At 33.1% G+C, this 27,906-nt stretch overlaps 2 protein-coding genes and 1 pseudogene across 2 annotated transcripts; 2 read left to right on the plus strand and 1 right to left on the minus strand.

Moving 5' to 3' along the window:
- The first annotated feature begins 228 nt into the window (after window positions 1-228).
- Window positions 229-4,171, plus strand: LOC105155536 (loganic acid O-methyltransferase-like). Its single transcript, XM_011071429.3, has 3 exons — window positions 229-626; window positions 1,963-2,634; window positions 3,679-4,171. The coding sequence occupies exons 1-3, from the start codon at window positions 501-503 to the stop codon at window positions 4,018-4,020; spliced, it is 1,140 nt and encodes a 379-aa protein (XP_011069731.1). The 5' UTR covers window positions 229-500; the 3' UTR covers window positions 4,021-4,171.
- Window positions 4,172-15,872: 11,701 nt separating this feature from the next.
- Window positions 15,873-19,433, plus strand: LOC105155560 (loganic acid O-methyltransferase pseudogene; annotated as a pseudogene).
- A 6,129-nt stretch (window positions 19,434-25,562) lies between these two features.
- On the minus strand, window positions 25,563-27,665 carry LOC105155535 (putative WRKY transcription factor 7). The gene is made up of 3 exons (XM_088877826.1): window positions 26,836-27,665; window positions 26,460-26,585; window positions 25,563-26,042 (listed from the first exon to the last, which is right to left on the minus strand). The coding sequence occupies exons 1-3, from the start codon at window positions 27,540-27,542 to the stop codon at window positions 25,883-25,885; spliced, it is 993 nt and encodes a 330-aa protein (XP_088733952.1). The 5' UTR covers window positions 27,543-27,665; the 3' UTR covers window positions 25,563-25,882.
- Between the last annotated feature and the right edge of the window lie 241 nt (window positions 27,666-27,906).

A 27,906-nucleotide genomic window follows, 5' to 3' on the forward strand; every position in this document is an offset into this window, starting at 1 on the left:
AAGTCCAATTCAAATAAGTGCTGGAACATAAAAAAACGAGCAAACATTAGGTTTCTTAGAAAGTTGTCGACTGAATTTTCCGATACTTAAGTTAATCATGTAAGATCCAGAGAAAAAATATAGAATATTCTCTCAATCAAAATTACATACTTTGCCCCAAAAGAATTCTCAAGTATTTACTAGAATCAAATGTTTGAACCTACACGGATCCAGGTGTCATGATATCAACTTTTCATATTTTGAGTAATCAAGAATTTGGTTCCGAAGCGATGTAACCTGAATTATAAATACGTGGATTGATAGGTTGAAGTATTTTGCAACTTAGGGGGAGGGGTGCGACCCGACTCGAATAAAAAATACGCAGATCCCTATCGTACAAGTATTTTGCAACATCCATGCACTAAGCTAGTTCGAGAGAGTCTTCATTAGTTGTTGCATATCACGTAATACAGCAAAGTCATTACAAGCAATTTGCAACACTGCAGTACCTGCCGGAAAAGATGACTAGCGGGAACAGCAAGCCGGATATTACTGCGAACGAGGCTTTGCCAACACTAACTCTACCTCTTTATGCCATGAATGGAGGAGATGGACCTCATAGCTATGTCCAAAATTCTTCCTACCAGGTACAAATATTACTGTATGTTTTCTTGCTTTTATGCATATACAAGTGCGTGTTGGTATTCTGGCCATAGTTCAAAGTTGTGGCCGACATCCGATGATATCAGCTGATAAGAGCCGATCCGATAAAATCACCCAATTACATATATTATGTGAGGTGACTTCGTATCACTAATAATATCCGATGTTATTCGATATTATCATCGATATAATAATATTATCGTTTGAATCCGATCACACGACCCATAAAATAATATGAGCAGAAATGCTTGGTATGTTTCTTGCCCGCTTATGTTCATCGATAATTCGAATGCTCTAAATCTAAATAATCTATTGATTTTCGGAGTTTTCTCGGGTTGAGAAGATCTTGGTCGTTAGCGGCTTAGTTCCAAGGATTTTGGTGATACTAGAAGTTGTCCAAGTTGAGAGTCCTCCTATGTTATAGTGATAGAAATCCTCTAGGTTGAGGGTTGAAGTTGCCATGATAGCGAAAAAGTAGAAATCAAGTTACAAAAAAAAAATGATCAAATGACAAAAAGTAGAGTAAATTTTTGGATTAAATTAAATCTTGCAGTTGAGATGTATTGATAGTTTTTGTTAAAAATAATAGGTCATCATATTTCAGTGGCATGATGTATATTTATCTTAAGCATTTTTATGATTAATTTTATTGATGTTTGATATGATAAAATTTTTAATTTGTTATATAATATAGTAATTTGTGAAACTAATTTTTTTTTGTAATTTTATTTTTTTTGGGATTTTTTTGAGCATTTTATGATATTTGTGTGGTATCACCCGATAATATCGTGATACGCAGTGATCGAAGTGGAACAATAACATCGATATTATCACCGATACCGCGACTTTGAACCATGATTCTGGCTACCGACCAAATATTTTTCATGAGCTGATCAACCATATATATATATATATATACATATATGTGACTATTGGTGATAATATCGGCAGGTATTCCACATCGATCACAACGAATCAAAAATATTATCAAGCGATATGAAAAAAGTACATTATATAATGCTTAAAAATTTCTAAAAAAAGGTATAAGAAAATATCAAATCATTGTACTGGCGAAACTATCCGAATATAATAGTTAACATTTTATATCACTAGATTTTCACGAATAGATAACGACCAATCTGAATGTGCATCGGGCAATATTATAATTGGATATCGACGGATACTTTGAATCATGTAATCTGAAAGTCCACGAAATATACGCATATATATGTGTATATATATATATATATGCCATATGCAGAATGAACTTTTCTATATGAGTTTTGTCACATACTATGATTAGTATGTTTTCTTTCTCAGAGAGGAGTGGTGGATATTGCAAAGCCAATCATAGAAGAAGAAATTTCCAAGAACGTAGACATCAAAGTCCTTTCTTCAGCCAGCACAAATGGCTTTTGGGTTGCAGACTTTGGCTGCTCAACTGGCCACAACTCTTTTCCAGCCATGCAAATCATCACTGAAGCTATCCACCAAAAACATGCTGCTTCCTCAGGACTTATCACTCCCAAAGTCCCCAAATTTGTCGTGGTCTTTAACGATGTTATCACCAATGATTTCAATACCCTTTTCAGCTCCCTTCCACCTCATAGGAATTACAATGCTGTCGGGGTTCCTGGGGACTTCCACGCCCGCCTCCTGCCAGAATCGTCCCTCCTCTTTGCTTACTCTTCTTGGGCACTGCATTGGCTTACAGAGGTGCCAAAGGTGGTCGGAGAAAGTGGTTCTCGGGCTTGGAACAAAGGGGAAATTCTGTACACAAAAGACAGAAAGGATGTTTGCGATGCCTACTTGAATCAGTATGCTAAGGATATTGAGGCATTCTTGGACGCTAGAGAAGTGGAGATGATGAGTGGAGGGCTAATGACCCTTCTAATTCCTGCAGTTCCTGCTTTTTGGAATCCTGATACTGAATACACTTACCCTTCTGATGTCAACCTTTTGGGATCTTGCCTCATGGACATGGCCAAGAAGGTAACTGTTTCAATAACAATTTATCATGTATAAAAAATGCTGAGAAAATATAATTTCTTGAGGTGGTTAATCATCATAGTAAATGATAAATTCTTTTTAAGAATAATAATTATTACGATTATCCGACGATTATTTATTGGTATTTTGTAGGCGGCTGCTAAAATATTGTGTCATGGTTAATGTTTTTGATCAAAACTAAACCGTCATAAATGTTTTCGGAAAAATTACATTTTACGTCCTACAAGTTAATTTTTTTTGTAATTTTTGTCCCATTATTTTTTAACTTACCAGATTACATTCCTTAATTCCAGAAAATTTATACTTTTAATCCCGAACCTTAATTCCTTTAAATTTCTTATGGGAACAACCTTATTTCCTCTGAAGAGTACTTAACAGAGTTTATGCCATGTTGTACCAGTTGTTTTCATTAGAACTTTAATGGAACTAAGATTTAGGACTGCAATTGGAAATTCTAATAGAATGACCATGTTCACGTGATCATTAAATTTGAAGTAGTTAATTACAGTTTTGATACCATATTATAGGGTTCTTTAGTAGTGAAATGCAATTAATTGCACATGATCCTTCCGATAACAAACTAACGGAGGCTTAATTGCACATGATCCTTTCAGTAGCAAACTAACGGAGGTAAGTAGTTCTTGGAAAATTCTTGCCCGGACTCGGCTCGATCGAACCTGAACCAGTCACATAGCAAGTGATTGGTGTACAGTTTAGAAAAAGTGACGAATCACAGAGCAAGTATACATCTGCACTGTGATTGAATTAGTTCAGATCGAACCAGGTACCGACAAGAATTTTCCATAGCTTTGTGGCCCAAAGATTGAAAAGAAGAACGCAATGCTGTATCATTTTGCTGGTATCAATAATCATCCATATATGTAACAAAATATTACCCCAAGATTCTTGCTAAGGGTTCAATATCAACCAACATCTAGATCTTTGCTCATATCTGCAGGAAGAAACCATAACCAAGAATTTGATCAATGTATATCCTCCAAATGATGGATGTGAATGTTCTTGCAGGGAAGATTCTGTGAAGCCAAAGTTGACTCGTTCAACCTCCCGTACTACTTTCCCACCCCAGAACAGTTGAAGCCCATATTAGAGAGGAGCCACAGTTTCAGCCTGGAAAGATTGGAGATACTAAACAACCCCGGGAAGCACAGCTTGCCCAGCGTCAAGGCCCGTGCAGCATTTATCAGGGCTGTCCATGAAGGACTGCTCGCAGATCACTTTGGAAGTGAAGTCATCGATGAATTGTTCGACCTGTATATACAGAAACTTGCAGCCTCACCGGTTTTCCAGAACCCCAACAACGATAAATCCATAGTCATTCTGGCAGTCCTCAAGCGAAAATCCGACTAATGTTACAATACTACGGATTCAAAGGGTTCTCATGGCATAATGATACGTACTATTATATGTTAACTCAGCATGCGATGTTGTTGCTTATTTCCTTTCGGTTGTAGAATTAGATATCTGTATATATGTTATAAGTATCCTCTTGTTTAGAACCTGCTCAAGCTTTTTCTTAAAATTTCGGGTAATTACACTCCCCTAGCTACTCCTCAAATTAGACATAAATTCCCAATATAGTTTGGGAAATTACATCTAGCATTATTTGCTTTCATCTAACAAATAACTTTTTCCATTAGTCAAACTTCACTGAATATGATGATATTAACAAAAAATTGAAAAGAAAAATTTATTTTTACCTCGATTGACTTATTATATTAATTTATTGCAATTCAAATAAATATTTTTATGACTAAATTACCCTCATATGTCTTTACATGTTAATGCATGTGAGGATGTGTATTTTCATCGTTATAAGGGTAGTTTAGATGGAAAAAAATCATTTTACCTGTAATAAGCCACTAATAGTCAATTTAGGTTAAATATCAATTTGCATTCAGTTATTTTGTTAATATCAACAATTTTGGTGAATTTTGACCACGGATGGACTTATTTGTTAGACGAAAGTAAACCCTCAAGAGTACTAGATGTAATTTTCCAAACTATAAAGAACTTACGTGTAATTACATCTAACCTTGTGGGAAGGTGTAATTACATGTAATCTTATGGGAAAAAAGTGTAATTATTCCTAAAATTTGAGTAAATATGTTTACAAAAAATCCAAGTATGCAAAAAGGGATAGTATAAATGTGTAGTTGTGATTGCAATTCGATTTGGGGTTGTTGTAAATTCATGAAAATTAACAAGCATTTGAATCCAAACAAATTTACTGAAGAAATGTTATTTGTATTTCTTATAATGCTGCGATCCGTGTGCTTGTTTCGGCTGTTCTCGTCTTCGGTGTACCAATGTTGATTTTTGTAACAGAGTGGATAAATATCGAGAATGAGCCATCATTTAGGTCTCGTTTGATTCGTATAATTAAGTATGATAAAACTGTTTATTATGCATAATTACATTTTTGGTTGATATTATTAGAGTTTAGTATTAATACTGGGCTCAATCCTATTTATACAGTTTTATAAAATAATGAATCCTATCTCTTAGGTAGGATACATAATTCCACCAATTATTATAAACTTGTATTAAAAATATCTTTCCTCATTTGCCCTTTCACACTCCATTCTCTCTCTCTCTCTCTCTCTCCCCTCTTCCTCTTTTTTTCTTTTTATCTATTTCTTCCCTCCACAAATAATACGTGATGACTTGTATGAAACAACCGTCAGAGTTTTTCATTTTTCTAAATAATTAAAAAAATCATATATTAAATTATAATAATTAGATAATAACATATAATAAAAAAATATTACTTTTTTGTTGGGATTTTTAAAAAATATGAGTTTTGATTAGTTGTCAAATTGAACGTGTATTTAAAACTCCTGCTCTTATGGATATAGAAAAAAAAAAAAGAAATATTGATCCATAAATTAGTTTTATTTTAAATTTTATATTTCAATAAACAATTTAGAGATTTTTTTTTTTTGCATAATCATTCACAAATTATAATATAAAAATAAAAATAAGTTAGAAAAGGATATCCTTAATAGTATTTTTACATTTAATTATCCTTTATTATTTCTTTCAACCAAATACTATATTATATTATCTCATGGATATCACACATATAATACCTCAAATCAAACAATATATAATGGAAGGTGGAATTAATTATCATTCAATTTCTCATCCTACCCAATCCCATCACGCCTAATTCTATCATATGAACCAAACGAGCCCTTAATTGATGACCTCTTGAGCATTTTTAACTGGGCATTGCATGACAATCTCCCATAATATATATATATATATTTATATTTATATATATGTACATGTTAATATAAGAAGAAAAGTCCATCCACACTCATATACGATGGTAAGTGACTCCATCACCCTAATTTTTTATAAAGTCAAAAATGTTCTTCATGAGAAAATAACTAACTTCTTTGACTTTTTAAAATTTACATTAATTGATAAATTGCTAATTTTTTTTCTTTCTTGCTTTTTGTTAATGTCATGTATTGATTTATATATTTTACTCTTATTTATAATATATCTTAAAGCGTGAAAGATTATTTATTATATGCATGTAGGAACGACGTGCCACAACGGCTAGTACTATTATAAAATAAAACTTTTTGTCATACCAATTTTTGAATACCCAAATTTACCCTTAAATTCATTTCTTCCCTTCCAAATAAATTTGGTCAGAATAATAATTTTAAGATTTTTTAGTAATTTACACAATTTTATAATTTTTTTCTCTCTCACCCAGTACTATTCCATATTTCTCTTTCTGCAAACTTCTCCATATTTTATTTTTCGGGTTAAATCTATTTTGACCCCCTGTGATATATAAAAATATCAACAATCTCCCTATGAAATTTTTAATATCAAAAATCACCCCCATGTTACGAATAAATAATCACACCGCCCCCTGATTAATTTAAGCCTATTTTTTTAAAAACAATGACTAAAATACCCCTTTTAGTCAACAGGTCAAACTAGACTTATTAATGTATAATTATTTTAATTTATAATATATATAATTTTATACTATTAAAATATATTTATAATATATATAATTATAATTTATAAATAAAATAAAATAGTAATTATAAACCCCACCCCCCACCCCCACCCCTCTCGCCTCCAGCCCCCTCCCCTTCCCCTCCAGCGCCCTTTTGGGCGGTCACCCTCCAGTGAGGCGATCGTGTCGCTTTCAAAGATATGGGCAACGACCGTCTCCCTCGCTGTGTTGGGCGATAGCCGTCGCCTAGGGGTGAGGAGGGCGCGGTGCCCTCCTCTGCGGCGCCGCTGCTGCAAATGTTTTTATAATTTAATTTGAATAATATATTATTATATAAATAATTAAATAACTATTATATAAAATAATATTTTATTATTAAAAAATATATAATAATTTAATTAAATAATTATTATAAAAATAATATTTTAAATAATCATTATAAAGATAATATTTCATTATTAATAAATATATATATAATATTATATATTAACTGTGAGAGAAGGACAAAAATATAAAAAAAAAAATAGTACTTTCATCGAAAAATCGTAGTCAAAGTACGTGTTCCAAATTTTGTAAAGAAGGATTTTTTTAAACTTTATTTTATATCACAGGGGGGTTATTTGATATTTTAATTTTTATAGGGGGCTTTTTGAACATTCCTATTATCACAGGAGGGTCTCTGAATTTTTTTCTTTATTTTTCTAATAAGTTTTTATGTTTTTAATAAACTTAATTACAATATATTTTTTCTCTATCACCTTACCCCATATTTTTTTATTCGACTTTTATTTTCTTATTATATATATTTTTTATTTTATATTATAATTTTTTATATGATCATGAGAATCACGTGGAACTATAATTAGTATATATATAAATTAAATAAATGGAAGAGAAAATACAATATATTTTAAAGCAGAAAATACAATGGCACAGTGCTGTTGGGCCATTGAATGGATTGATATAACGTGGTTAGTATGTTTCCTAATTAAAGGGGTTCGGAATAGGAAATCGACAAGGATTTCTGGAAAATTCTCCTTCGCGTCAAATTTGGTTGGACTCAACAAATCACATAGTAAATGTTATTGATAATTTTTTCTACATTATAAAATAGGGCAAATTGCAATTTTCGTCCAATTTCTTATGGGCGGTGGCATTTTCAATCCAGGTCTTTCCCAAAATAGAATATTGGAACAGTAATTAAAAAAATTTGACAATTTTAGGACAAATTACCCTAAATCGGTCGGAATTGTGCACGAGGGAGGCACGTGAGCTTTTCAAAGTTGCCTGAAGCTGACGTGTCCGGTGAACTGCTTATGTGTAAAAAAAAAGGGGGGGGGATGATGTGGCATCGCTGACGTGGAAAAAAAGCCACGTCAGCTTGCCAACGTGGATAGAATTGGAGGGAAAATAGCCAGCACGTCTGAAGCACGTGCTGCTGTCGTCTTCTCCCCTCTTTTACAGATTAGGGTAAAGAAAGAGGGGTAAATATTGAAGCCAAATACCTAAACTATAGAGAAAGAAAAAGATTTAAAAACGTGATTACTGAGTTTTAGCACGAAGGAAAGGAAATTTCACTGCGGTAAAATCAATCGTGGGAAGATGGTCGTCATTCGCGCAGACAGGCATTTGAAAATGCCACCGCCTGCTTATCGTAAGTGGTTCCTCCATTTTATTTTGTTATTTTGCTTGCATTGTGCTTAGTGCTATCAGAGTATTATTTAAAGGAATTAAATTTGGTATTGTGAAAAGGGGAACATGGTCCCCTGAAGATGACTGTTCTTCGTCATTTTGTCAGTGTATCTGTTTCTTTTTTTTCTTTTTGTATTGCTATTTTCTAAAGGGGAAATGTGGTCCCCCATGAAATTACTATTATAATATTGGTGTTGGTATGGTGTGTTGTTATTTGTATGTTGCTTAGGTTTTTTTTTATGCTCTGTTTACAGACCCTGAAACAGAATCCATAACAGTAGCTGTGTACTATGGGGGTGAACTTAGAAACATGCCTGTTGTAGCTTGCATTGGTGGAAAATTACAGAAATTTGATTATGTGAATGTGACACATATGAACAGGCAAAATCTTGAACTGTTTGCTGAAAAATGTGGGGTTTCTGGGGAAGGAATCAGGTTTTACATAATTAAAAATGGTGGCTTTAAACTGTTGTTCAGTGATGAAGACATACTAGAACAAGCTTTAGATCACATGAAAAGCAGAGAATTTACAGTATATATTGAACATACGCCTCCAAAACCTAATGAGGTTGCTGTTGAAACTGGTCCAGTGAGGGGGAAAAGGGGTAAAACAAAAGCAAAGGGGAAGGGGAAGGGGAAGGTGATGGAGAAGAAGAAGGGAAAAACTAAAGTAGCGGATGATGATGACATAGTATTTTTGAGAGTTGTAGGAGGAGGAAATGACATAAATGCTGAAACAAGGGGTGAGGAGGATGATGAAATTAACAATGAAACTGAGGCAAGGGGTGTGGGTATATTTGAAGAAAATGTGGAGTTTTTAGACAATGAAAATGATATAGGTATTGACAGTGGATCAAATGATGTTGACGAAGACAACTCTGAAAATGAATCAATTGATATGGTGGCTAGTGAGAATGATCTCGATGAGCATAGACAGTCAGATGATGAGGAGAATGGGCCTAATTTTGTTGCATTCAATCCAGATCAAATGTATGATCCTGCACTTGAATTGGGAATGATATTTAGTTCCAAGAAAGAGTTCAAAAAAGCAGTGCAATCACATGCAATAAAAAATAAGAGAACTGTGAAATTCACTAAGAATGATTCCTTCAGAGTCTATGCTGTGTGTTCTGGGGAGGGATGTGAGTGGAAAATACATGCAACAAAGTTGAAGAATGAACAAACTTTCCAAGTTAATCTGTACAAAGATGAGCACACATGCCCACAAGTATTCAAAGTAAAAAATGTGAAAACTAGTTGGCTAAGTGAAAGATATCTTCAAGACTTCAAGTCTGATCCAAAAAGATGTGTAAAGGGATGGAGGGTAGACATCATAAATCAGCTTAGATGTCATGTGTCTAGAGATCAAGCGTACAGGGCCAAGAGAGAAGCTTTAAAGAAACTGGAAGGAAGCCCGGAGTATCAATTCACAAAATTATGGGATTATGCAGAGGAACTTAGGAAAACAAACCCTGGTTCAACTGTCATATTGGGGATTAATGATGAAAATGGGCAGAACAGATTTGAAAAGTTCTATGTTTGTTTCAGTGCTTTGAAGCAGGGTTTTTTGGGAGGTTGTAGGCCTGTTATATGTGTAGATGGTTGTCATTTGAAGGGACCTCATAAGGGAATATTGCTAACTGCTGTCGGGGTGGACCCGAATAATAACTTGTACCCCATTGCATATGCTGTGGTCCAGAGGCAGTCTACAGACACATGGGAATGGTTCTTAACGGTGCTAAAACAGGATGTGTGTATTCAGAGGGACAGTGAATACACTTTTATGTCAGACAAATAGAAAGGACTTGTACAGGCTTTTCAAAGTGTCTTTCCTAATGCTGCACACAGGTTTTGTGTAAGACATTTACACAATAATTTCAAAAATGCGGGTTTTAGGGGTCTTGCATATAAAAATGCAATGTGGAAAGCAGCAAGAGCAAGCACAGTGGGGGAGTTTAAACTAAGAATGGAAGAGATAAAGAAGTTAGATGAGAAAGCTTTTGATTAGTTGAATGAAAAGCCCCCAAGTGAGTGGAGTAAGTCACATTTTACTGAATTGCCAAAATGTGACATGTTACTTAATAATTGTTGTGAAAGCTTCAATGCAAACGTAATAGATGCAAGAGATAAGCCTATTCTTACAATGCTAGAATGGATAAGGGAATATCTAATGCGAAGATTGCAAGAAAATAGGGAGAAAGCATCCAAGAAGTGGAAAGGAACTCTGTGCCCCAAAATTAAAAAGTTGCTGCAAAAACATATTGATAAAATTGGTGACTGCATCCCTATTAAGGCAAATGATAGATACTATCAAATTTCATGTTATGATGGGAGTCAGTTCTCAGTGGATTTGGAGAGGAGAACATGTACATGTAGATTGTGGCAGTTGTCAGGAATCCCTTGCAAGCATGCATGCAGTGCAATTTTTAATCAAAATTTACAGCCTGAAGAGATAGTTCACCCTTACTACAATGTGGATACATACAAGTCAGTGTATGAGCCTGCTATACTACCAATCAGTGGTGAATTGCTGTGGGCTGAGACAGGCTTCATTCCTCCATTGCCTCCAAACTTTGGACGGGGTCCTGGAAGACCTGCTGGAGCAAGAAATAGAGAGCCTGATGAAGGTAAAGAAAAAGGTGGACAGAAAAATAAACAAATTAAACTCAAAAGGCAACATGTCAAACACCACTGCAAGATATGTGGTGAAGAGGGGCATAATGCAAAGGGATGTGCCTTATATAAGGACATGCAAGAACCTGGGCTTGATGAGATTCAAATGAATACATTGTTTTCAAAGGTACCTCAATATTCACTTTTATTTCTATACATAATATGTTGTATACATATAAACTAATGTACTCTTTTGTATATTAATTTTCATTTTCAGGCAGGTTCATCATCTACAAGTAATACAAGGAAGAGGAGACATTCTGTCTATGAAGATCCAAATAGGGTAAGTCTGCTAACATTTTATGGGTGTTTAATCCTATTTTGCAAATTGATTGACACTGTGTTCAATGTTATTGAATTAGGTGTCTATGCCTGCTACAAATAGTGGAGTAAATGATCCTGCTACAATTTTTCCTCCAATTGTGGAACAACATGAGCCAATGCAGCATGATTTGGAGCCAGAAATACTGACAGAACCTGGCCCTACACCCACTCCACCATGTGTTCAAGGGCCTACGATGTACGAACAATTGCAAATGACCAACGCAAACATGTCCTTCCAACCCCAAGTGACATTGCAACCTAGACTCAACATCAGGACACCTCCTCCAATGACTGGTACCAGTTTCATGCCCTGTTTTTCAAGCAGGCCAATAGCTCCTATTTCCAAGACAATAGTGAAGGAGCATGGGAGAAAGTGGGTTGACATATCTAAATGGCCTTCCCAAAGTTCAGATGATCACGGTCAAAAGTAGTGTGTGTCAGTTAATGAGTTTTTGTGAACAGTTTGTGGTGGTAGGAATGCAGTTAGATGATGAGTTTTTTTGGATAGTTTGTGGTAGTAGGAATGCAGTTAGATGATGAGTGTTTGTGGATAGTTTGTGGTAGTAGGAATGCAGTTAGATGATGAGTGTTTGTGGATAGTTTTTGTGGATGAGTTTTTGTGGATATTGTGCAAGTGAAATGTAAGAATTTTGACAGAAATTATGAGTTCAATCTTAATTGTTCTATTTTTTGTTTGCATTGTTCAGTTTTTTGTTTGCAGGAATTTGATCAGAAATTGCAATGTATTTTTCCAGAAATTATGACATTTTTGTTAGCAGAAAGTTTGCCAGAAATCATGAGTTCACAGTCCATGTACTTGCAGAAATTATGAGTTCACAGTCCAAGTCACATAAACTCTGTTTACAGAACTTTCATTACACATAACCAAATGTTTAAATATGGATTTGTAATACAATTAAATGAAAGATGAGACTAAATATAATATATTGAAAACAGGGATAAATTCCATTACACATAACCAAGTGATTACATATGGATTTTGTAATGTAATACAAGAACTTCAAAAACACTAAATACAATACATTCAAACACTTACAAATTAAAAATAGTACATATGAACTAAGCCTAACCATCTTCTTCATCATCTACACCCTACATTTTTCTTGTTGCTTCTTCGAACACAATCCAACACTCACCCAAATGCATATTATGCAAACAACCAACAAAACAATTGTCAGTCTCCAAAGTCTTCCATGCTTGAAATTTAGTTTCAAAATTTCAGCTTCCATTTCATTCTTCTTGCGCAATAAACCTGGAATAATTGCACGCGCCCTTCTACACATTGGAGGGTCCTCCCAATCAAAAAAACCACACCCACCCATCTACAATCAGTTAAGAAGATAAGAAAAATTAACAATACAATGAGGAGAAAACTCAGCTACGTGGAGATGAACAAAATAGAAAAACACACTTACATTGTAGTTTTTACATGAATGGAATCTCCTTCCAGGATTCATCTCAGTCCATGAGGTCCGAATCACTGTCCTCTTTCCACAATAGCATTCGACGAGGGATGAAACACTGCTCATCTTCAATTCCTTGCTCAATTTCTCTTTCAATCGTGGCTTGGCTTGGGAGCGAATTTTTTCTAGCAAAGATTGGGAGCGAACTAGGGTTCTTGTAAAGCAAAGATTGGGGGTAAGCTGTCAATTTTGTTTGCAGAAGAAAACTTGCGATTTTTAACAATAGGCAAGCTGACGTGGCTTTTTTTCCACGTCAGCGATGCCACGTCATTCCCCCCCCCCCCCTTTTTTTTTTACACATAAGCAGTTCACCGGACACGTCAGCTTCAGGCAACTTTGAAAAGCTCACGTGCCTCCCTCGTGCACAATTCCGACCGATTTAGGGTAATTTGTCCTAAAATTGCCAAATTTTTTTAATTACTGTTCCAATATTCTATTTTGGGAAAGACCTGGATTGAAAATGCCACCGCCCATAAAAAACTGGACGAAAATTGCAATTTGCCCTATAAAATAATTACATGATAAATGTTATATAATTGATTCAAATTTGATTGAACTAGATCCAAGCTAGAATTTTCCAAACATTTACTGACGTTGCAAAGATACTATTTTTAATGAGTGAAAGCCGCACTGCTACATCATAACATAAAGGGATAATTACATTCTCTATCTCTGAGGTTCAGTGTAATTACACATAAATCTCTTATAATTTGAAAAATTATATTTAACACTTTTAGAATTTGTTTTCATCTAATAAATAAATTTATCTATCAGTCAAAACTAATCGAATTTATCGATATTAATAAACAGGTATTCTCACTTTATATATAATATATATAAAAATAAACATGTGTAGATAAGGTCAGCTTGGGAGGTCTTCCTGTTTTCCATGTGATACCTAATTTTACAAACAAGGGTAGGTGGTGTGGATATTCTCATTTAATACGTAACAGACAATTGTTTAATGTATGTCTATTCCTGTACGTGTGAGTGCGACTTAATTGAAAATCTTGACAGTAATCTTAGGTTCAGTTGTTTGAAATATATATTTTGGAATAATCAATTTACTAAAAATAATTATGACATTTGAATTTATAATTTCATACTTAGTTACACAGGTAAATAATTTCGAAACTAACCTCATTTTTAAGATTAAGTGAAGAAATTAATAAAATATTTAATGAATTATAATTACATGCATGAAAAATAATTATGTTGGGATTAAAAGTTATTGGTAGCTTTTATCACTAAAAAAAAAAATTACAATCGGCTACAATATTAGTAGCTACGGGTAAAAATCGTGGTAAATGATTATTATTAATTACGGTAAAATAAAACCAATACAAAAAAACTAGTATTTCCACTATAAAAAAAATTATTTGTCACGGCTAAGAGTCATCGTAAGAACATAAGCGGAAAATGTTTTCACCATCCTCGTAAAAACTACGATAAAAAATTCGTTGCGTAACTGTGGTCAATAATCATTTACTACGGTTATTTGTTATTGATTTATGGTTAAATATTATAATTCTTTTAGTGTATAAAAATGTGGTGTTTACGGAATTTAATGTCAAAAATAATTATTAGAAAAAGGTCTAACAATATAAAAAGTCGTGTTCCAAGCAAACAGTCATTTAATGAATTATTGGGAGTCATCAGCAAATAAACAGCTGAACGTATTGACAGAGAAAGTAATCATAAACTTCTGAACGTTAAAGACATTATATACTGTATAAGAAAAAGAAACTTCATTATCGCTCGTAATCAACGACTACTTATACTGCGATACTAATTTTTTAATTTATCAAAAATATTATTATGTATTTTCAAACACACTTACTTAAATTCTTCTTCTCCTTTATATGATCTATATTATTTATCTATACTAATATGAAAAATTTCACTTATATTCAATTTTTTTTTGTCGATAATATCTCTAAATTAGTGTTAATTTATTTATTTATATATTTTTTAAGTGTGATCTATTGATTTATATATCTATCTTATTTATAATATATTTTAAAGCAAAAATAATTGTTAATTATATATACATACAGAAATGATGGGATATATATATATACAATTTAATTTAGTAGAGACTTAGACATTGTAAACTAAAATTCTGTCTTCTTTTTCCTCATCCTTTATTTTTTATTTTAAAATTATTTTTTTCTTAGTTTGGGATCGCACTCATGACTTCAAGGAAGGTCCAATTCAAAAAAGTGTTTAGGACTTGAGAAAGCAAGCAAAATATTAAGTTTGTTGGAATGTTCCCAACTAATATCCTCCGATATTAATTTAAACTAGGAGAAAATTGCAATATACCCCATGTGATATGATAAATGAGCAAAAATCCCTTCGTGAAAAATTAAATAGCAAATTATTCCTTATATTTTGAGGAAAAAAAAAAGCAAATTACACCCTATCTAGCAAAACCATTGATAGGGGGTAATTACTTCATTTTTTTAAACACAGGAGAGTAATTTGCTAATTCTTTTTTCACATGTAGTATTTGCTCATTTCACATATCACAAGAGGTAAATTGAATTTAACCCCTTAAATTGGTCTGGTGGAAGACCAAAAAAAAAAGATGTAGAATATATCGCTCAATCAAAATGGCATACCTTGTCCAGCAATTGTGTCGGGGTATTTATAAGCCAGGTAAAATGTCTGTACATATACAGATACATGTATCATAATCTCAATCTTTTATAAATTGAGTGATCATCGATTGTGGTATGAGATCAGACAGGGTCAGGGACGACACAACCCTCATAAGAACCACATGCGTGGATCCCTATCGTTCAAGTATTTTTGCAACTTAATGGGGGTATTTTTGTCTTTTTCATGTGTTTCTTGCTAGATTCCCATCAACAGTGGTGAAGGACACATGCACTAAGCTAGTACGAGACTGTCGTTATTGGTTGTTTTATTTATTTACATATTTCCAAAATATATACACTTCATTTGAACATGTGAAAAAGATTGTTGCTTACTATAAATACAGCAAAGTGATTACAACACTGCACATAACGGAAGAGATGAGTTGCAAGAACAGAAAGCCGGGTAGCATTGCGAACGAGGCTTTGCCAAGACTAACTCTACCTCTCTATGCCATGAATGCTGGAGATGGACCTCATAGCTATGTCCGAAATTCCTCCTACCAGGTACAATTCTTACTGTATGTTTTCTTGTTTTTGTGCACATACAAGTGTGTGTAGGTATTCTATCAGGCGACAAAATTTTGCATGCGCTGATCAACCATATATGGTCGTATCAGAACGTGGTTTAAAATCGCGGTATCGAAAATAATATCGGTGGATGGTATTCTACATTCATCGTGACGTATGGAAATATAATTGAACAATATGAAACAATTCCATTATACAATGCATAAAAAATTCTAAAGAACTAGTAGAATTATAAAATAAAATTATTAGTATCATAAAAAAAAAAAATTATTGTTTCGGCAATAATATTAGATAAAATTAGATAACATGGGCCATATGTAATAGTTTCAGATAATATTTGATATCGCTCGATTTCCTTGGATTGACAGAAGCTATTTAGGATATGTGAATTGCCCGATATCTTCGAATATCAATCGATACATTGAACTATGTAGTTGATGAAAATAGATATAGACCCCGTTTACTACGAGGATCGTATTAAATGAATGATAGGATTATACTTTACTAAATGAATGATAAAAAACCCACTGTATAATTAGTCAAGTGGCTACTTATATGTATTATCTAAATAGGATATATTATTATTATTATTATTATTATTTTATTATCATAGTCATTATTATTATTTATTTATTTATTATTATTGTTATTATCATTACTATTACTATTATTATTTATTAATAATAATAATAATATTTCAGTCAAATTTCGAGAGTATAATGGTCATTCACATTTGGTGCAATCTTAGGGCTAATTTTATACCACCTTCCAAGGTGGTATTAGTTATTCAAGTGTAACAATTAGTACAGAGTTTTGATTTAATATTGTGTTTCCATTCAACAAAGTAAAAATTATATTAATCTATACTAATTTTTTTATACTCACTTGTACATCAAAATAAATGGGGCCATATGCTATGAATGAACTTTTCATGAGAGTTTTGTCAATATTATGATTGGTGTGTTTTCTTTTCCAGAGAGGAGTAGTGGATATTGCAAAGCCAATTATAGAAGAAGAAATTGCCAAGAACGTAGACATCAAAGTCCTTTCTTCAGCCAGCACAAATGGCTTTTGGGTTGCAGACTTTGGCTGCTCAACTGGCCACAACTCTTTTCCAGCCATGCAAAGCTATCTACCAAAAACATGCTGCTTCCTCAGGACTCATCACTCCCAAAGTCCCTAAATTTTTCGTGGTCTTTAACGATGTTATCACCAATGATTTCAATACCCTTTTCAGTTCCCTTCCACCTCATAGGAATTACAATGCTGTCGGGGTTCCTGGGGACTTCCACGCCCGCCTCTTGCCAGAATCGTCCTTCCTCTTTGCTTACTCTTCTTGGGCACTCCAGTGGCTTACGCAGGTGCCAAAGGTGGTCGGAGAAAGTGGTTCTCCAGCTTGGAACAAAGGTGAAATTCTGTACACAATAGTCAGAGGAAGTTTGTGAAGCCTATTTGAATCAGTACGCTAAGGATATTGAGGCATTCTTGGACGCTAGAGAAGTGGAGATGATGAGTGGAGGGCTAATGACCCTTCTAATTCCTGCAGTTCCTCCTTTTTCGGAATCCTGATACAGAATACACTATCCCTTCTGATATCAACCTTTTGGGATCTTGCCTTGTGGACATGGCCAAGAAGGTAACTACTTCAATAACAATGTTGTTGCTTATTTCCTTTCGGTTGTAAAATTGGGGAAAATTGCATTTTTCGTCTCATATTTAGAGACTTTTCTAATTTAGGCCCATTTATTAAGATTTTTTAATATTGCATCCCATAAGTTAGAAATTTTCTCATTTTTAGTTCTCACGTGAACTTTCCGTCCAATAATTAATGTAGAAGTCACGAGGTTGTTAGTTCAAATACATGATGGACTAATGGTCCCGTGACTTCTCCTTTAATTATTTGATGGAAAAGTCAGGTTAGAACTTAAAATGAAAAAGTTTCTAACTTATGGGATATAATGTGGGAAAATCATAATAAATAATATTAAATTGAAAATGAGCCTAATTTATGGGATTAAAATTGCAATTTTTACAAAAATTGGATTTCTCTTTAGTATGATATTGTATAAAAGAGATTGGTGATTGAAAGAATATTAGTTTAATTAGTTTGGAATTTGGAGATAAAGACTACATTGGAAGATGTTACCTAGATAAGCAAAAGATGCGCAAAAGGACTTGAGAGTTTCGTTTGGTTGAAAAAGGTGGAGGAGGAGGAGTGAAAAGCTAGGGGGCGAAACAACAATAGTTTTCCTTCAAATTGTTTCTGATTAAAAGAAAAATAAATTTAAATATATTTTTTTGTTTGGTATGAAAAAGTATTCAGAAGAAAAAAAATTAATTTTTATAATTTTACTGATTGATCATTTCTCTTCAGTTTATATCAGAAAATAAAAAAGTTAATATTATACTAAAATAATTTTAGTATATAAAAAATTTGAAAATCTTATTATGAACAAAAATATTTTCTATGAAAACCGACAGAAAAAGACCCCCACGATAGATTGTTCATCAAAAGGTTTCCCTTATTAATAAAAATATTCATCAAAATGAGTGTTGCACATTTATTATAAAATGATCGAAGATGATGTAGTTTTTTTTTTATTATTTGATCATCTTTTCTCAAAAATTATGTACCAGTATTATTAGTGGGAAGAAAAAAAAATTGAGAAAAATTATATATATGACAATAGAGCAAATAAAAATAAAATATATACTTTTTTGTTTTTTTAGGCTTATACATTCACTTTTCCTTCAATTTTGGACGGAAATAAAATTAGACTTCGGATGAGTTTCATATACATCCAGTTTTACTTCTCCTCCGACAATTCTCCTTAACCAAACACTAAACTTTTTCTTATATATACATTCATTTTACTTCTACCTTTCTTATGCACCCACTTGTCATCCCAACTAAACAAATCCTTAAAAAGATAGCAGCGTATCGCGTAATTTTTTTCTAGACATTTCCATCAACCACCAAGATCTATTATACTACTTAGTCGAAGGTTTTTGAAAATAAATTTGTGCCTATAATTAATAGAAGTCCATCAACCACCAAGACTAGATTAGAAAATTAATAATTTATATAAACATATATTTTATTTTATACAATGATGTGTATGGCTCAAAAAGACTAGACCCAAGAACAAGTAAAAAGGTCCAGAGCACCCCATAGAGGAATATAGAAGCCCAGGACGTCCACTTAAGGTATCCCAACAAGAGCACAACTCGCAACAACCAGCCCAGAACCTATGTCTACACATATTTCCACAGCACACGTGGCATTTATTTGGGCACTCCACTTACACCCTTTATCCAGCATAAAAGACACGCGTTGCGGGAGGTTCTCTCAAGGATTCAGACTCTTAAGCCAGCTAGACTCCCTGTGGATTAGGAGTCCTCCTCGATATAGGACGCACATACAGTTCCTTGATGAAAAGGGACACTTCTTTATAAATAGAGGTATCTAAATCTAAACTAATATTACTTATTGAAAAAAAAAATATTAGTTGAACGTATTCTTTGTATTTTATAATTCATTAGAAAATGATATTGCTTGATGAGAAAATTCATAATTTAGATGAATGTATACTTTATATTATACAATTCATTTTAAAGTGAAAATTATGTTAATGTATTTAAATCTAAACTAATATTATTTATTTAAAAATAATATATTAGTTGAATTATAAATATATTAACTCTAATTAAATGATTAATTTAAATTATTTAACTCTAATTAATAGTTGTTAACTAAAATAGCAATACAATTATTTGTAGTTAAAAGAAAAGACCTAAAATTTAGAAGTCAAAACTCAAAACCCATCTTTGCGGAATGGGGAAAATTAGGCGGGGCGGATCTCGAGTTCGCTCTCTTTCTCTTCTCTCTCTTAATTTTACTGTACTCGCTCACTCTGACACAAATTGTCATCCCCTCCTGCCCCGCTCTCTCTCGCCGTCGCCAACCAAGGTAATCTTATAGAATAATTACACTTCCCTCTTTTAAAATTTAGTATACTTACACTTAAGTTCTTTGTGGTTTAAAAAATTACATCCATCACCCTTGAGATTTACTTACATCTAGTAAATAAGTCCCTTCATTAATCAAAATTTATTAAATTTGCTTATATTTAACAAAAAAAAATTAAATAAAAATTGATATTTATCATCCATTGACTTATTACTGACTTATTGCAAGTCAAACAACTTTTTTCGGAGCTAAACTACCCTTATAACGATGAAAATATACCTCCACATGCTTTAGCACTTGAAGACGTATGAGGGTAATTTGGTCATAAAAAATATTTATTTGACTTGCAATAAGCCAGTAATGAGTCAATTGGTAATTAACATAGATTTTTTTTATTTTCCGCTAATATCAATAAATTTAGTGAATTTTGACTAATGGAGAAACTTATCTGTTAGTTGAAAACAAACCTTAAAGATTCTAAATGTAATTTCTCAAACCACATGTAATCTACGTGTGATTATTTAAACATCAGGAAAGAAGTGTAATTATCCCTAATTTCAACTAAGGGGTTTACACTTTACCTTGGTTGTTTCTGTGACTTGTTGAGTTGTGAATTCATTAGTTATGAGTTAGTTTAAAAAAGAAAAAATAATAGAAAAAAGAAAAATCGAATTAACTAGCTCGGATTTTCTCTAAAACCCACTCCAAACCGCTCCTAACCCGCCCCAGATAATATATATCAATATTATTAATTAACTTAAAAAAATTATTTATTATCCTATATGACTTTGCAAAATAAATTATATTATAGCCATAATAATATAGGGTTTAACGCAATTTACCCCCTTATAAAAAAATATAACAATATACATATTTGTGTTTTTTAAAATAAATTTAGGAGGTAAATTGTTATATTTTAAAATAAAAAAAATAAATTGTTAATTATTTTTTATAGAGGGTAATTTACACATTTGCAATATCACGGTGGAAGGGGGATAAATTGTATTTTTTCCTAATAATATATTATTAGATATTTATAAACCAATTTGTTAGATGGAGTTAAATTTAAGAGGTAGACTAGATATAATTTTTTAAATTATAAAGAATTTATGTGTAATTACACCAAATTTTACGATAGAATAATAAAATTATATAAAAACATATATGTATAGTCTTGAAAGACGCTTGGCCCACGTGAGACAACTGCAACATCTAGAAATAGTTTTAATTTAATAAAGTAAAGTTCACGTCTCAAAATTAATAAAAAAAAATTGCAATAATGAATAAATTAAAAAAATAAAAAGGGATCTCTCCAATATTAAAAAATATAATGAGAAATGCGTAGTCGCAATACTCTAATCAGACAAACATTACTGTAATAGTAGGTGTTATTGAACAAAATATGATCAATGTAATAATTTTTATTAGACATTGATATTGACAGTAATAATTATTATTGTAATAAATTTTATTTTAATTAATAATTATTTATCGCTTTTACAACAAACAAACAAACACTAGTACTGGTGGGAGCTGAGCTGGGTTTCTATTCCATCCACATGCACCGTTGGTGCTGAGAGTGGTCAACACCAGATCTCCGAAAAGTCATCCAATCCGACATCCCTTGATTTTATTCTCAATCAAGATCTTGATTACCAGCCTTTCATTTTCTATGCAGATTCTGTCATCTGACTCGGCGTTCCAACGTATGCGTATCACGCTTGCGCGAAATCACGATTTTAGGCTTATAATTAAGTCAACTTCACGTGAAAATAGTGCCGAAGATTTGAGATTTTTTTTTCTTTTGGCCTTCTTGTTAGTATTTATGAACATTTAAAATAGGGATAATTGTACTTCATTACCCTAAAATTTGATATAATTATATCGGTGAAAATATACATCCTCATATGTATCAACGCGTGAAGATATATGAGGGTAATTTGATCATAAAAAAAATTATTTAACCTATAGTAAGTCAGTAATAAATCAATCACGGATAAATAAATACAGAATTTTTTTTGTTAATATTAGCAAATTCGATGAATTTTGACTAACAGATGGACTTATATGTTATATCGAAGCAAATTTCAAATGTGCTATATGTAATTTTTCAAACTACAAGAGTTTTCGTGTAATTACACCAATCCTCAGGGAGAGGAGTGTAATTATCCTAAAATAATTACACAATTGATGAAAATATTTATATCAGCAGCCAACTAGCAAAGGGTTGAAGTATACTTAGATAAAAAAAAATACAAAATTACACTTTTTAAAAAAAAAAAATTTACAACTATAACTCATGTTAGAGTTTGACAAAAAATGTTGATCTCAACCAGAAAAAAAATAAAAAAAAAAAGATACATAAACTTCCAATTTTATGTAGCATTCCGTATAAATTATTGAAAATCTGACTATTTTTTTTTCCCATTCGTCAATGCTTACTTTTTATCCGGTGGCAATAATTAGGAAACAATATGTAATATAATTACACCATTTTGACTTTGTATATATTACATTTACTCTCTTACAAGAAACATGACTAGAGTGTCTGTGCCAATAAATAATACGAAACATTTAATGAAGGATAAATTTAAAATTTTTATGTAATTTCTTTTGTTAACTTCAGTATTATCCATCCATATTGTAAATGGAGGAGCATAATTGTAAATAAATTATTTTTGAAAGGGCGTAAGTGTAATTTCAAAGACTTTAAGTGTAATTAAGTTAAAATAAATAAATAAATAGATAATAGAGACCGACAGTGAACCTCACTCGGGTCATATAATTAAATAGTGTCTGGATTAAACTTTAACTTAGACATTAAAAAATTTAATTTTAAGACCATTTCAACAAATCTAACGATTTGTGGTATCTACCAACCCATTATTTAAATCAAGTATCAGAAGTTGACCCCACCTCTGTTGACTATAGAACACGGACACTAGACCCCATCTGACTCAGATCAGCACTTCACCCGCAGCTTCCGTCTAGATCACTGGTTTTGGTAATTTAGATTATGTACATATTTTTGTACATATTAAACATGTTCAAATATGTATCACAGTTGTATTTCGCATTTTTTATTTTATTTAATATATACAAATCAATCATACAGAATCTTGTTTTAAATAAAACATATAGGTATACTTTTTTTTATATGGTGGAGTTTATATATTAATTAAAATAAAAAATACAATCTGATTTACGTGATAGTATGAAAATGGACGTAGGTAGGACAGCAAGACTGTGGAGCATGGTTGTGTTAAGGGTCAAAAAGTATAATTGTGCTCTCCTCTTTTGAGCTCAGCCAGGCTTTGGCAGAATAGGCGAGCAAGTACAAGTATTAGTAGCATAACAAAAATGCCTTCCTCGTCATTAATATGTTTGCTCGCGGCAATTGTGAACTCTCGGTGTAATTATACATAATTTTTTTATAAATTGGAAAACTATATTTGTTATCTCTAAAGTTTGCTTCAATTTAACAAATAAGTTCATTCGTTAGTCAAAATTGATATTAACAAAAATAAATAAATAAAACTCCATATCTACCCCTAGTTGAGTTATTACAGATTTATTACAAGTTAAATAAGTATTTTTATTAGTAAATTATCCTTATACATCTTTACACGTTAATGCATGTGAGGAAGTATATCTTCATCATTATAAGGTTTATTTAGAAAAAAATCCATTTGACTTGCAATAAGTCAATCGATGATGACTATCAAATTTTCTTCAGTTTTTTTTTTTTGTTAATATCAACAAATTCAGTGAATTTTAACTAAATAAAGAATTTATTTGTTAGATGAAAGCAAACTCCAGTAATGCTAGATATATTTTTCAATTCATAGAGAATTTACGTATAACTACTCAAAATCTTAGAAGAGGAGAGTGTAATTATCTCAAATCCAAATACTTGGAAGTAAAAGTGGCTTAAAGTATGTAATAGAAAACCTATAATTAAAATACTTCATAATTCAAGTTATTGAGTGGAGTCTAATTCCTTCATTTTTGCCCGCATATAAATTTAGTTTCATTGTCAATGTGGGATGATGACACCTGCGACTGAGAAATGGTGAAATGAGCCATGAGGGGTGATATTTATAACCAGATAATTGTGGGGATTTTACCATTTTATGCCGTGTTCCACTTGTTAAGATTATTCCTGCAACCTTCTCAAGGATAGTACGATACTTTTCACATTTCAAATGATATATACGTTCTTCTTTCATGTTATCTTTTGATTATAGCACATTAAGTGATTTATGTGGGGGATTATACGTGAGCTAGACAGAAAATTTTGATCCACGTCAAATTTAATTCGAACGAAAATATCGTTCATCATTTTTAAATTATACATCAATCACACTGAAATTATTATATAATTAATGCAAATTTAACTAAATTTAATACAAACTAGAAATTTCCCACTATAACCATACACATCTAGTAACATTTCTATTGGAGACATTATATTTACAAACACTATTCTCCCAAAAAAAACCATCCCAAAATTTATCAGCCCACGTGCCTCCACCCACCAATACTTATCTCCACCAAAATAATAGTATAAGAGGGTTGATGCATTAAAAAAATATATGGGTTCAACTTGGGTTGAATAAATTTTGAAGGGGGACCTGAAAAAAGATATTAGCACTTCAACACTCTAGTTATTATTGAATTCGAAATGAAATAAAATCAAAAAATAAATAAATATAATTAAAATTGAGATATAGTGAATAAAATCAGTGAAAAGTTTAAGAACACTTGATAATATCTTGTGAGTGCTTGAAAAATGTTTAAAAAGTGTTTAAAGAGTGAGAGAGGTGTGGGAGACGTTAGTGGGTCTCATGAAGGTGTGGAAACATTAGAGAGTGTGGGAGGTCTCTTTCGTATGGATGAGTAAACCTGTAATTATAGGGGGGGATGTCCCCCTATGATAGGGTTTTTTATGTTTCCTTCATTCTCGGAGAGAAATGGATAAGAGCTGTTTTGATAAGCCATAATTTGTTCTTATTTTCTTGTAATCTTATTGTGAATGCTTATCTCCTAGTTGGGGACCCTTCATCAGCAAGAAATCCTAACCGCTAGGGAGTCCCAACTGCAAAGGAGTTAAAGGCTTTAGGGGAGTCTCCCTCGTCTATAAGAAGTCCCAGTTGCTAGAGAGTCATTCCTTTTTAAGGCTGATGTGGTTCCAAGGTTGTTGTTGACACCTGGGCCAACTAGATGCCAAGGTGAAGTATGAGCGTTTTGAGCCGAATATTTTGTTGGATTTGATCATAGTCCGAGTAAGGTTGGTCTATTTTTCAATTTTTAACAAAATATAAGGTTAAATTTTAATTTTTATAAAAAATGGGGTCAAGTTTAAAATAATGTTAAATTATAAGACAAATTCTACAGTCTTGCCTGATTAAGACAAGAGGAAGTGAGAATTATTGTTCGAATTAAGTTTATTCTGAAATAAATCAATTACAAAATAAATGTATCATATTTATTAATTATTAATTACTTTTTAAATTATAAAATTAATTATATAATAATATATTAATTCAAATTCAATGACGCCCCACCCAAACTATAATTTCCTGAAAATTAGTAAAAAGTTAAAAGAGGCCAGCTACCAACTCAAATTACAAAGAGTGGAAATCATCATCATCATCCACAATTTGCTCTCTTTTCTCTTTCACACACTATCAAAAAGTTTTCAACGGCTGCATAATCAATAAACAAATATGGACCCCACCAACTTCGTCTTCATCACAAAGGACCACGGTGCATCTAGAGTTGACGAGTATCATATCTTTTCCTCTTTCTTTTTCCGACGGTGGGGATAAGGCTCTCTGACACCCCAAATCTTGGGCCGTTGGATGATGGGACGTGTGTGTTCATGAGATCAAGATGATTCAAGAACCAGAGCAGGTGCATCGGTGTTGGACTGGGCATGATTGTGGTCTCCGTCGTAAGTTACTATAAGCATTGTCGGATCGTCCAATGCCCTTTCCACGTGCTTTCGGGCCGGGCATCCTCTCAGACTGCTGCATTTGTAATATCCCCTGCAATGAAATTCCATTATTTGTAAGAAATAATATCAGTATAATTATAATAAATTAAATTGTTCATATTGATATTAGATCACTGCAAGAAATAATAATTAACTATTGATAACCACTCCGAACGACTAGTTGTTGTTTAATATATGAGCCTAGGTTTGATCTAGTAAAAAATCATAATAAATGCATTGATTATAACTACCAAGTCCTTTTGATCATAGCTAAAATCACGACACTATTAATTAAAATTTAGATTTTTATTTTAATCCATTTGACCATAATTAATATTATTTATTTATTATAAACTATTCATTTTTGTTTTATTAATTTGACTATATAAATCTTATGGTATAAATATATTCTAGATAAGCATGAAATTTTATTTAAATTGAAGAATAATGTAATAATAAAAATATATACCTAGGATGAGGTGAACCCTTGATGGGCTTTTGACCATACTTCCTCCAAGAGTAATCATCAGGTGGAATATCAGCCATCTTCATGCTAATAGCAGGCACTCTCACTACCCTTTTCAATCTTGATTTCCTGTTAATCAACACCACAAATCAAGATTAATCACCAGATTACTCACTTTCCTCATCATATTTTTGCTTTCCTCCTACGAAATAATGATTTTCGACTCAAACTAATCACCGTATTAGCGGATATGATGATTATTTTTCTTGAAAACTAAACTAATCACAATTATAATTGGTTCCATTTTGATTGAGTCCAATTCGATCTGCAATATCTCCGATTTTAAGTTACGTTTTCTCTGAGTTGACGTTTTTCTTACCTTTTCTTGGGACAATGGCAACGACTTCCCGACGACCCACCGCCGCATTTGGCGCTCGCATCGTCCGTGGAGCTGCACTTCCTCTTCAGCGACGACGTCGACGGCGGTGGCCGGCTGGCGGAGGAAACTTGTGAGATGTTTGTGATGTGGAATCCCGAGGACATCGACGGCTGCAGGCTGTCAGTATCCCCAGTCAGCGACGACATAAAGGAATTCGCGGGCGACGCGAAGTTTATCGTCGTCGAGGACTCCTTCCGCTCGATGGAACCGTGTTTGATTAGCTGGTGGTGGTGGGGCAGCGGCGGCAGCCTCTGAATCGGGGTGGGGCAGTAAATCCTCGAACCGGGATCCTTCTCCTCGGCTCTTTCATCTTGAGCTGACGGACTGACCGCTTCCGGCACCGATTCGATCTGCTGCGGAGGGGGGTTTGAAATCGGGCCCCGGCGGAAACGGGCGTGGCCGGTTCTAGTGCGGTCGAGCAGAGAAATGAACTTCTTGAATTTGTTGACGGCGACATCAGCGACGGCCTGGTAATCTGCGGCGGCGGCGGAGGAGGATGAGGGTTCTTGGAAATCTTGGTGATGGGAGTGGGAAAGTAATCTGATGAGATTCTCGACGCTCTGGAGACCGGCGGCGGCGGCTTCTTGGGCGGCGGTTTCTTCCATTTTGGAGGTGAAGCTATAGCCTGGCATCAACTCAACCGCCATCTCAAAACCATTCAAGAAGAAAAGGAAGCCGACAGAGTTCTCAAAGAGAGAGAAAGAGAGGATTTCAGAGGTCTAAAGAACGACAAAGGTGATAAAATAAGAGAGAGAGAGAGTCAAACTGATGATGCTCTTTTTCTCTCGAATTTTAATTCTTTTTAATCGTTCTATGTACTGCGTAGTCTGACCTGCTTGCCGTCAAAGGCTAGAGCCAATGATATCGATCCACGTGTAAAATTAGGAGAGAGAAACTGTGGACGCATTGACCAACTTTAATTGTGAGTGGTGGGGGACGGGTTAATGGGTGAAGCGGTGGTGGAGGGATGATGATGGGGTGAAGAAAGTCAAAAGGGCAGGAATGAGCCGT

This window comes from Sesamum indicum, linkage group LG2 (assembly GCF_026168435.1).
Source record: "Sesamum indicum cultivar Baizhima isolate 11 linkage group LG2, ASM2616843v1, whole genome shotgun sequence".
Lineage (NCBI taxonomy): Eukaryota > Viridiplantae > Streptophyta > Magnoliopsida > Lamiales > Pedaliaceae > Sesamum > Sesamum indicum.